Source organism: Spermophilus citellus (genome assembly GCF_964194105.1).
Source record: "Spermophilus citellus genome assembly, chromosome: 8".
Lineage (NCBI taxonomy): Eukaryota > Metazoa > Chordata > Mammalia > Rodentia > Sciuridae > Spermophilus > Spermophilus citellus.
Window position 1 is genome coordinate 70,863,876 of NC_138189.1, and position 12,384 is coordinate 70,876,259.

Genomic DNA, 12,384 nt, shown 5'->3' on the forward strand with positions numbered 1-12,384 from the left:
CTCTCTCTCACTCTCTCTCTCTCTCTCTCTCTCTCTCTCTCTCTCTCAATAAAAAAAGAAAAACCCTCTTTTAAATATTGTAAGTGGAATGAAGTGGGTGACAGGATCTTTTATTGTTGTGTTTCAGACCTTGGAAAACTGTATGGTCTCATTTATATTTTTGTGATTCAGCTTTAACTATAATTGTTACTAAAGAAGAGCACAAATAAAATCACATTTTGTATAACTTTTTTTTCTATCAATTTATGGTAGTAATGTTCACCTCTCACCACACTGACCATCAGGACACTTCATGGCTCTCCACTGGCTTGTTTCATCTTTCATTATCTTTATTTTGAAAAAATGGAATGTAGAAATTTTGCAGATCCTCCTCCCCCATGCACACAAACAACTGTATAAAAGCTTCAATTAGTTGGATCAAGATGTGCATAATAATCCAAATTGAATTTGGCTAAATAGCACTTTTCCTGTTGAACTTATATGACAAAGGGTTTTCGTGAGCAAGTACTATTTTTACACACTGATTATTTGTTTTCCATAGGAAATGTCTCACACTTTTCAAGTCACACTAGCTTCTTTTTTTTTCTTCCTCCAATAGTAAGAACTAGGAAACGTCTTTATAATTTGATTTGAATTGTGAGTCCTGGGTTGATAATTCACTGAGGGATTACTTATATAAATTTGTTTATTTAAATAAATGACTAGAAATAAACTTGAATAGGCATTTGAATTTTTATGGACACTTTATTAGGATATTAAGATATTAACAATACATGTTAAGCACAAATATTCCATTTTCTTGAAATGCACATGATGTTATGGACAGTATGAACACATTATTTTTTTAAGTTTTATAATTAGTAATTATAAGTTGATTCAGAGAGTGAAATCACTATGAGTTAAGCTCCTATTTATATAAATGGTTTACAGTCTTTTGTATATAGTGACATTACTTCATTTTAAAATTCTATTTCCTAAGTCAATGTTGAATGCTTGGTGTGTACATATTATTATCAAGCAGTTATTCTCATTGTCTTCTCATTCATGCAGATATTTTACTAAGTATATATCTACCGGTATCATGGCTACATATATTTCAGAAGTGGTTAGAACAGAGGAGAATGCTGGAAAGTTTGACTTCTTCAAATCTTAATTCAAAACAGGAGGTTTTCATCTATGTCTTCTGTAAAAACAAAAACAAAACAAATATACTTTTAGAAAGGTACCAGAGTAGTAGCATAAACTAGTATGTTAGAGCTGGGAGATTAGACAGGCCATCTAATAAAGCAGCACAGTGGTGGTTCTGAACCCTGGTAGGGCATCAACGTCATCCATGAAATTTAAACAATATAAATTCTTTGATCTCATTCCTGGCCTCTGGAATCAGAATTCTCTAGGGGTGGACTGATGGCAGGTGGACCAATGGCAGGTGGACATATAGACAACTCTGCAGATAGTTCTCAATCACTGATAGAGGAAGGGTAGGTTAAGAGGAGGCCCAGCCAAGAAGTGTCAAATATAATAATCTATAAGGGCAGCTAAATTTTAATAGGAAGAGGCAGAAGTATAGTACCAGTTCAATCAAACTTCAATTGAATAATCTGAAGAACTTATTACCATACCACTAGGAGAAGACATAAGATATCATGGATATATAAGATATAAGATATGAAAGATACACCAGCCTGGCCTACCTGCCTGCACTTGGGTGTGTTTTGTCAATAATTGTTAAACAGATATTTACAGCAGATTAATTTGAACCACACTAAACTATGACCCTATCTGGGGTACCAGGTAATTTTCCTTTCCAATGTAAGTTTTTAGCCCAGAGAGTTGAAAGAATATAAACTTTAACATATTTTCTTTTGAGTACTGACTTTATTATTAAAATGGAGATACTAACTTTATTACCTGTAAATTTATATTTGCACACGCCCACATAGTACTCTGTACTCTTTTGGTTGTTCAGATGAGAGATATCTTTTTTTTCTTCCCTTTTCTTCCCCTCCTTCTCTTTCTTTCTGTGTACTAGGTATTGAATCCAGAGCCCCATACATGCTAAGCAAGTTTCTACCACTGAGCTGTATACTCCCAGTCCTTTTTGTTTTGATATAGGGTCTCTCACTAAGTTGTTCAGGCTGCACTTGAATCTGCCTCAGCTTACCAAGTAGTTGCAATTATAGATATGTACCATTGCACCCTATGAGAGATGTCCTTTCTGTTGATCTTAAGGCCAGTACTTCTACCTGTGCTCAAGATCTCTTCTGATCTGAGGTTTCTCCTAATTTCCTGTTTTCCCTCCTTATATTCAAAACCTTTCCCCCACCTTTCTATTTATTATACAAACTCTGAAAGTCACTCCTTGCTTAGTGATACCCCCGGTGCTCTTAAAATAATGTTTTAAAATGACTTAGTAGGATCTTCATGATCTGACTTGTTTACCCTATTAGTTTCACTTGGAGAGTTTTTCTAAACATTAACATGCATAGTTGCATATATGAAGACTCCTCCACCAGTTACTTGAACCCCATGTTTACAGGTTAAAAAAAATGAGACTGGGGACAAATGGCATGCCCTATTGAACAACGCTAGTTAATGACAGAACTGAAATATTTGAACACATTTAGCTAGTTCATTTCACAGGCAATTAAAATTCAGGAATACACTAGCTAAAATCTATCTTCTCCCATGGCTTTCCAGGCTCTGAGGGAAGGAAGGGTATACTTACAAAGAGATTTTTTTTTTCCCTTTCCCTAGCTGTATCCCAAAGCAATAACTTGTTTACTCATTCTGACTGAATATTTAATATTTGTTTTATTAGTTTATTATGTGATAATTCTTTCTCTTTTTCAAAATAACATAATGACAGCCAAACCACACTACACAAACAAGATCATTAGTGGCTTTGCAAGTCACTGGACTTTAAGCACTTCCTGCTCTCCCAGGCAACCCCACAGCACTGAGCCTGGATGAGCTCACATTTTGAAGAGCTGCCAGAAGCTTGGCAAAAGAACAGTGAAATACAACTGTTTTCCTTAAATAAACAGCATCTGTCCAAATTTGCCTTTTTATCAGGGCTTTAAAATCACATGTCCTATAAAAGGGCACACCTAAATATATCTTATCCAGTTAAGTTCTCCCCTCTTGATACTGGTGGGGAGATGCAGCTGTACTTGGGTATGTTTTGTTTTTTTAATAGAGGAGTTATAAAAGACTGTTTAATACATTTTTAGAAGTAGATTTGAATTTTTGTAAGTACTCATAGAATAAATGTGAGGAAGGAAACTGACATTATCTGTGCGGGTATGAGTCTTATTAACATTAATTTCACATAAGTACTAACAGGGTCCAGCCTTCAGATAACTGCCGTTAATTCCCCACCTCATGTCATTTTCTCCCATGTGATAGCAGGGTTGCCCAGTGTGAACAACAGAACATGTCACAAGTAATGATATGAGCTTTAGTCGTGGGCTCATATTCTTTTTGGTCACTCACTCTGGGGGCAATCATATCCCATGCTGTAAGTATGGGATAAGAGGCCCACATGGTGAGGCAGTCAAATCTGCAGATCGCCAAATGAGTGAGCTTAGAAGTAGAGCTGTCAGTTCTATTCAAGCCATCAGATGACTGCCACACTACTGACAGCTTGATTTCATCCCCAGAGAAACTAAGAACATCCAGGTAAGCTACTCCCAGATTCCTGACCCTTGAAAACTGTGAGAGATTTTACATGGCTAAGTTTGGGGTAATTTGTTATGTAGCAAGGATAGCTAATACACAGAACTAAGTGCTTGCATAAATAGACATTTTTCATTATGATTGTGTTAATTTCACAGAATAATATTAAAGGAGAAAAGAACTAATCTTTCTGCCAAGCTATTAATCAATAAACAAATCCTCATGCTCCGAGTTCTTTTCAATGTCAAGCATTTATACATCAGCATGAAGAATATTTTTTAAGCAATGGTTTACCTCTTTTTGGAAATTCTGACTTTTGATGAACTTGCTTTTCTTTACTGCTTGATTGCATATTCATCCTACATCTGTGTAATAATCATATGCCTAAAATCTCTGCTTTAGAGTTTTTGTGTTTAATGTTGATTTACATTCTGTGAGCAGTTTCAGTGCTATTTTTTGGTTATGCTTCATAACTTGATTATTGAAAACATGCTTACTTATAAAAGTCAACTCTAACTTTGGAAAATAAAAGGAAGTAGATTAAGACATAACCCAGTATAACAAATGTCTTAATTTAAATTCTTCCACTGCAAGAGTAAAGAAAGAACCATCTGATTCCCCCTGCTCCCTGGCCCACCGATCACTGAAGATGCAGGCATGAGCTAGTTTTGGATTAAAGCAATACTATCTGGTTACAATTTGTGATATAAGATCTAATCTTTAATTAATAATGAATTCTAACATGTCTTCTGACATACCCCCTTGTCAGAAGCAGCCTTGCTGTGCAGGTATGAGTTTTAAAGCTTTGCCCTATAGTTAGGTTAAGGAATGAGATAAAATTAAGTATAAAGCCCTCTGAGATTTGGCACGGCTCTCTGGATTCACATAGTTTCTTAGGCTTATCCAGTTGCTGAGAATACAGGGCATATTCACTCTCGTTCTGAAAAGTAGTGAGAAATGACCTTGCAATGACAGCTTGTGCATGAGGGAGTCCTGTCTGGGATATGTCACCTCATTGCCTTTAAGTTTCTTTTAGAACCTACAGCAGGACTTCTCTGTTAGGCCTTCAGGGTTTATTTAGGGAAGGGGTCAACATCCTCCTTTGGCTAATGATGAATTTACCTTCTTTAATTCCAAAGCAGTGGCCCCACTCCTTCAAGGTGATGTGCTTATCCTTGTTGGGGTCACACTCCTCAAAGAAGCGGGTTATGCAGTGCTCCATGGGTACCAGAGATGCTCGTAGAGGAGCAAGCTCGGAGTGTGTCAAGACTCTGCAGGGAAATAAATGGAAGCCTATTAATTGAGTAACTTGTATATAAATATTTAAATCTTAGGATCACCGGGGATAGTTTTCTTCCACAAGTTAGCTGCGTGTGCCAAATAAATAGTACACAAATAAAATGCTGAAAGTGAGGGCTGGGATTGTGGCTTAGAAGGAGAGCCCTTGCCTAGCATATGTAAGGCACTGAGTTAGATTCTCAGCACCACATATAAATACATAAAAAATAAAGGTCCATTGACAACAAAAAATATTTTTAAAAAGACCCTGAAAGTGAAATAAACAATATGTGGGTGAGGTGGAGAGTTTTGGGAATGTCAATAACCAAGGTTTCTCTCCACTGGAAATTGTCCTCCATCCACCCTAAATCTAGTTTACCTAGAGTCACACTTATAAAATGTGGTTCCAACCCACTGGTCATACTTGATTATTCCAGATGTAGGCATTTGAACCAAGTTGGGTCAGATTATCTACAGAATTTAGAATCAAGAATGAAAAAGTTGGAGGAGTTTCTGTGGGAAGGTGGATTGTAGCATGTAAACTTGAGAGCTGTATGTAGCCATATTCTGTTATTTTCAAAGCAATTTTGTGTTTAGACTCCCAACCACCATTATTTGGCATTTCATCATTCTAACATGGAGATTTTCCTAATTCTATTTCACTTTTCATTTTGCATAAATACTTGTATATCAGAGAGTGACATAGTAATGGAAAGGTAGAATTTTTACCTGTCTGTAGGATGTTGGTCAAGTTCATTAAACTGCCAATGCACAGGATAAACATACATGTGGTAGTTTTTTTTAAAGTCCCTTAAGAGAAGTTCAATGGGATGGTCTCCAGCCAAGAGTCTCTTTTCATCCAGATAAATTTTCTTGACCTGGAATTAAAAAGTTGAGAAGATTGTCAGAGCATCAGTCAACAGTAATGGAATCGACACTAGTTCAGCTTTGCTTGAAGAGTAACAATAATAATGTGACAGAGGAAAATACACTCAGGCATCATGTGCATCAAATTAAATGCCTTCTAGTCAGTACTCTAGCCTTCCCTACATCTAGATAGAATAACAGCCAATGTAAGAAATTTGGGGTTTTCAAAAGAAAGTCTTTTTTTGATCTTTTCTTTTAACTAGTAATGTTCTTTACATTTCTTAAAACTATGAGAAGGTTTTAATGAAAAGAACTGAACTGACTTGAGCAAAATTTTTGATTACTTAGTGAAAAATCCTGTTCTTTCTGCAATTGGTATATTCAATTCTTCATCCCCTATTCCTGCTCAGTCTGCTTATCTCTGATCTGTTGCTCCTGGCTACCTCCATTGAAATTCCCATTTTCATACCTTATACTTGAAAGTCTTTTTGTGACAATGTATTAAAGAGGAAGGACAGAAATTATCCATGAGCAATGCACATAAGACTCAATTTGTGATGTTACCTATTATTTCACTAAGCAATTGGAAGCAAACAGAACTTCCACCTGTTCCCATGCCCACATCTACTGGCTTCCCTCGGTGTTACCAGTGATGAAATTCCTGTGTTCCTACTCAGAGCCTCACCCTTCTCATCTGCCTGAAACAACTACTCAAGAACACCCTGTAGAAGTTGGGTACATTTCTCTGGTCTTCATTAAATTTTACTTCATTGCTAGGTTATTTGTAGAAACTTACAAGTATCCTCTATCATCTCTAACTGGTAGAAAGGACTTCTTGAATTCACTTTCCCCTCCTGTTACCACTTAACTTCTCTTTAACCTTCAAGAGTATTGTGTATACTTGTTGCTTCTACATCCTTCCTCATATTCTCTCTTGAACTCTGTCAGTTCAGTCTTCCCTTGCCTGGATCCACCTTACAGCTAGTGTCAAGGTCAACAATGACCACTACATGCTAAATCAGTGACACAGTTAATGCACACCCTCCTTCTTTGATCTTTCTTCATAACATGTTTTAAAGAACCTGACATATCTTATACATATGTTTGCTGATTTGATTATATTTGCATAGGTTTATATTTACATATATATGTTCATAAACTAACTCTCTCTCTCTCTCTCTCTCTCTCTCTCTCTCTCACTATCTTGCAGGTGGGAGATTTGTTCTGTTCATTGTTGTATCTCCAGTAGTTACATCAATTCCTGAAATGTAGGTTATTCTCAATAACTATATGGTGAATGAATTTTTTCCTGGAAATATCTGGAATTAATATTCTTCACTTTTTAATCTTAATATATTGTTATGTTTTAGATCTTTGGCATCCCCCAAAAACTCATGTGTGAAACAATGCAAGAAGGTTTAGAGGTGAAATGATTGGGTAATGAGAGCCTTAACTTATTCAGTGCATTAATTCCCTGATAGGGATTAACTGGGTGGTAACTATAAGTAGATAAGGTGTGGCTGGAGGAAGTGGGTCATTGGTGGTATGCCTTTGGGTTTTTATATTGTTCCTGGAGAGTGCAGCTCTCTCTCTCTTTCTTGGCTTCCTGTGTCCATGTCCTGAGCTACTTTCCTCTGTCACACCTTTATGCCATGACGTGCTGCTTCACCTTGGGCCCAGAGTAATGGAATTGGATATTTATGGACTGTGACCTCTGAAACTGTGAGCCCCAAATAAACTTTCCTTCTCTAAAATTGTTCTTATCAGGTCTTTTGGCCATAGCAGTGAAAAAGCTAACTTAAACATATATCATTGACATTGTGAATAATAGATTTTCCTTATATATCTGTATCAGATCTATGAGGGCAAACAAAAGTTCAGATTTAAATACATTTGGGTCTATTCTAATTTGGATCTGCAATGTCACCCAAAGCCCATATGTTAAAGATTGGTTAGCCCATGGCACTATTGGGAGGTGGTAGAAGTTTAAAAGGTTGGTAATCTTCTTGTCATATGGGAGAATATTGGGATCCTGGCCCTTCCTTTCTTTGTTTCCTAGCCCAACATGAGATAGGCAGCTTGCTCTACCACATGTTCTATGCCATGATGTGCAGTCTCACACAGAACTAAAAAACAATGGGACCAATTAATCATGGACTGGAATCTCTGAAATGGCAAGGCAAAATTAATCTTTGCTTTTAAAGTGGCATTATCTCAGGTATTTGTTATAGTACAGAAAGCTGACTAACATGTGGCCTGGTTATACAAATACTAAATATATGTTAACTTTGCCCCACCATTGCTGGCTCTAGGTATGAATTAAAGAGCCCTTATTCAAAGGACATTGCTCTTTCAGTAGGAATAGGGCAATTTGACAGTGTCTCAAACCCTGTGGCATGAATGGTGATGACTACAAGAATGTTAATCCCTGTGGGGTAATCAGATGCAGGGAGGCAGAATGGGCTTCTGCAGCTGTGCAGAGGTAGGTAGCCATCACATCTTTTTTTCCTCAGGTCCTCTAGACAGACCCTTAGGTAGAAGACCTGTGAATAACTTACTTTACTTCTCTGCTTCTCATTTAGATATCCAGCATGTTTAGGGTTAGGTTCATAAAGCTGCATGAGGATATTCTTGAGCCAGTCTCTCATCCGCAGAGGAAACTGAGCCACTTCAAAGTCTGTACAAGCAGGAATAGCTGTTTTAAGCAGAAAATACATGACCATTAGTTCTGCCTCTGGAGTCTTCATAACAGGAAGCTTAATAACTTCTGGGGACCCAGAGAGCATCCTCACTGCCCCTTCATACTTCAGAGGTCTTTAATCGTGGTGGCACCACAGATTTGCCTGGTGTGTTTTAAAAAACATATCAAATACCAGACTCCATTTGAAGAAATTCTAATTTGATTGGTCTGGGGTAGAAACTGGACATCAGGAGTTTTAAACGCTACAAAAGTAATTTTGATGGGCAGCTAGGGCTAAGAATCTGTGCTGTAGAACCAGAGAGCTGGAATTTAGAAAAGGAGGAGACAGGAGCTATTTACTAGAGGATGAGAGGAAAAAGGAGGACTTAGCTTACACTATCATTACAAAGAATGCTAATTCTCAGTGGCTTAAAGAGACAAAAACTTATTTCTCCATTCTGCTACAATTCCAATACAAGTTGGCAGCAGGGTTTTGCTGCTGTCTCCCTGGGGCTCATCTTTTGTTGCTACCATCTCAACACAAGACCTCTGGGTTTGTGGTGGCAAAGGGAGCAAAAGTGGAGAACCACACCAGCTCTGAAGTGCTTCTGCCCAGAACGTACATGGGTGATTGTGCTTTATTCCAGTGAACAAAGCAAGTCATATGACCACATCTAACATCAAGGAGTCTGGCAAGTTTAATCTTCTTGGGTGTCTGCAAGGAGGCAAGAACCAGAAACATGGGTGAGCACTGCCAATGTGGAGAATCATTTATCAGCAAGGGGAGCTAAACACAATTGAGAGTATCCTGGGGAAGGAAGACAACTTTAAACAAAACAAAACAAAACAAAACAAAAAAACTTCTGGAAGAATATGTTGTTATAAAACCTTTTGGTAAAGGCTTAACTTAAATTGGGAAGAGGGCAAATAGTTTGGCAAAATTTCATTTCTCATTGCTATTATTAAGTAGATAACATTATTATAGTGGTTCTGAGGCCTGGCTGCACATTAGAATTGTCTAGGTTACTTGAAAAACAAATGAAAAAGCAAAGCCAGGGTTCCAACCCAGTTCAATTAAGTCCGAATCGCCTATGGTTAAGGCCTGTGAATCCTTATTTTTTCTGTTTCTCCAATTGATTTAAATTTGCAGCTTAAGTTCTTAGCCTTTTCTTATTTGCATATATAGGATTTAGGCATGTATAGATTCACCCAAAACCCTCCCAGAAATGGTGGTTGGCAGAAGTGATGAAATCTTACATTTGCAGGCTCCAAAATAATCCAGCTGCAGTTGGTGTCCCTTTTTGGTTCCCTCCAGTCTGCACTTTGTAGCAAACAGATGACAGGAGCTTGCATAGGTCTGGTTGTCAGTGCCACAAGCCTATGGAAGACAAGCAAGAGAAAAAGTTGATAGATCCTGATGCTTTTTGGATAGTACTCTGCTCCCGAAAGCTCAAAGAGTGTCTGGTAAATGGTGCTGTGCTGTAACTCTCCAGTTTGTCAACAAACTATATAGCCCAAATGCCACTGTTATCTTTTTATGGACCCACTGAAATACTCTGATTTGGCTGGCATTTATTTTTGTTCAATATCACTTCAAATATTAGATTATAAACTGAGCATCTACTTAAAAAAAAAATTTCAGTGCAAACTGTCTTTATTCAAATCCCTGGCCCTTTTTTTTTAAATATTTTTTTTTTTTAGTTGTAGATGGACACAATATCTTTATTTCATTTGTTTTTATGTGGTGCGAGGGATCAAACCCAGTGCCTCATGCATGCTAGGCAAATGCTCTACCACTGAGCCACAACCCCAGCCCCTCCTTGGCCTTTCTGATGTGTCTGAAGGACTACTTTGTTGAGTGCTTACTTGGTCAAGGGGTTTTGCTGGAGGACAAGTCACTGGATCTTGGCAAACGCAGTGGGGTTTTCCCTGTTGGTCTGCTTTACAGATGTGTCCTCTCTTACACTGGAAGTTCATACAAGGATCTAACAGAAAAGTTTGGATAGGAAACATGGACTCAGCAAAATTGAGTATGTAAATGAAAATGTATGATTCGTTTCATTTTTGTTAATAAGGCAGAAATTTTGAAACCCTGAAATTTGAAGATTTCAAAGTGAGAAAACATTACAAACTGCTTTAACTGATGTGCTGATTTCCAGATGGAACCGTCTGGCATCAGACTTTTATATGATTGTTTAGCTTTCTTGCAGCCGTTTGGTTTGGTGATGTAAAAAGAACAAGCAGTTCTTCTTGGCATCCCTGAGATGAACATAATCTGAAATATGTAGTGCAGTGTTGCGTGAAAGTTACAAGTTAAATAAGCCATAAGAATTTTATTGTTTTGAAATTACAAATGTTTGTGATTAAGGTAGGAATTAGTCCCTTAGTTAAGTATGGAATCTAAATTTAATAGTAAGTTGTGGATTGGAGAATAAATAAGGAAGAATTAATGCTTTCTCAGAAGTAAAAAGAATTCTAGCTGTGTACTATATCTCAACGGGACTTTCAGTTTGTAAACACATTGATCTGTAGTTTATCAAATATCACAAGATAATATCAACAATTTATAGGAACATTTCCTTCAAGAGAAAGGAGAAGGAAATTTCTGGTCATGAAGGGAGGGACAAACCCAAGATGGCAGATCCCATCTCTTCCTTGAGACAGTCACAAACAGCTCGCTCAGCACGTACCCACACTGTGCACCTCCACATTGCCTTCAGTTGAAGTGTCATCTTCGTTTGATGAGCTGCCTGCTTTCTTGGCCTTTAAAATAACAAGAGCAGAAAAGTTAAACTTACTTAACTTGTATTCCAACTGTGTTTGCCTTCACAGAGTTTTTTTTTTTTTTCAGCCAAATAATGTCAGATCTCAAAAGGGGAAACCATTCACAACTACAGAGGTAGAGAATAATCTTTGGAGACCAAAACCCTTCTCTAGCTTCAACTGAATTCAGTGCTGTATTTGGGGGGAGTATGCAATATGAGTTAGGATCTTCTCTTTGGATTTGGGAAAACGCCAGCAATGTATTATTATCTTGTAATTCTGTAGTTAAGACAGGGTTACATCAGTGATCTCTATGAAGTTGGTAAGGCTTTCCTCACAGGATTCTAAAATGTAAGAAAACACCTATCTTAGAATGGTGGCAGAGTTCTCAGTAATTGAGATTAGTTTTGACTTTGCTCACCAAAAGCTGTGCCTGATGGGTGGCTGCAAAGTTTTGCACAAAAGCTCCAAATGATTAAACAGCCAAATAGCAATATACTCCCCCCATGCTATATTTCTGGATTCTCATTTTGGTATATGTTTGCTTAATAAAGTAGTACCTTAATTTTTACATCTGACTCAACTGACATTGCTGGCTCTCATGTCAGAGGTAGTTTGTTTGCCACTGATGCTTCAGTTGCAACACAACATGGCACCTGCCTTCAAGACATCAGAAGCGTGACCATCAACGTCTCCTATTTTTCAGGTCTGTCAGAACCAATTCCAGCTAGCTCCAGGCATTTTCAACTGCCATCACCTGCATTCCTGGTCCCAGAAACCATGGAAATCTACTTGGTCTACTCAGTTGACTGGATGTGCTTTCTAGCATCTCCCAGCCAAAATAAATGCCCTAATTACTTCCCGAATGGAAAAATTATGAGAAATTTTCTTTAGAGGAATAATGATGCTGCTTTCATTAGCTTACTCTCCTTGCCTGAATTATTTCTCCACTCCTCTGTTGTTCCCTGTGTCTCTCCAATAACTTTAGGGGAAACCTGAATAAAACAGGTGCTCTCAGTCTAATGATGGAGATGGACAGAAAAATAAATAATTGTACAGGCTGAGCATCCTTAATCTGAAAATTTGAAACCCAAAATACTCAAAATCCAAAACTTTTT

At 37.6% G+C, this 12,384-nt stretch overlaps 1 protein-coding gene across 3 annotated transcripts in view; it reads right to left on the reverse strand.

Moving 5' to 3' along the window:
* Window positions 1–724: 724 nt before the first annotated feature.
* SPARCL1 (SPARC like 1) overlaps window positions 725–12,384 on the reverse strand; it is a 37,008-nt gene continuing 25,348 nt past the window's right edge. For all 3 annotated transcript variants that reach the window (XM_081304122.1, XM_081304124.1, XM_081304123.1), the window contains 7 exons: window positions 11,194–11,266; window positions 10,370–10,488; window positions 9,761–9,881; window positions 8,382–8,518; window positions 5,686–5,834; window positions 4,801–4,949; window positions 725–1,183 (listed from right to left, as the gene is read on the reverse strand). In XM_081304122.1, the coding sequence (XP_081160248.1) occupies window positions 1,155–1,183; window positions 4,801–4,949; window positions 5,686–5,834; window positions 8,382–8,518; window positions 9,761–9,881; window positions 10,370–10,488; window positions 11,194–11,266 (777 nt within the window). In that variant the 3' untranslated portion in view covers window positions 725–1,154. The remainder of the gene's footprint in view (window positions 1,184–4,800; window positions 4,950–5,685; window positions 5,835–8,381; window positions 8,519–9,760; window positions 9,882–10,369; window positions 10,489–11,193; window positions 11,267–12,384) is intronic.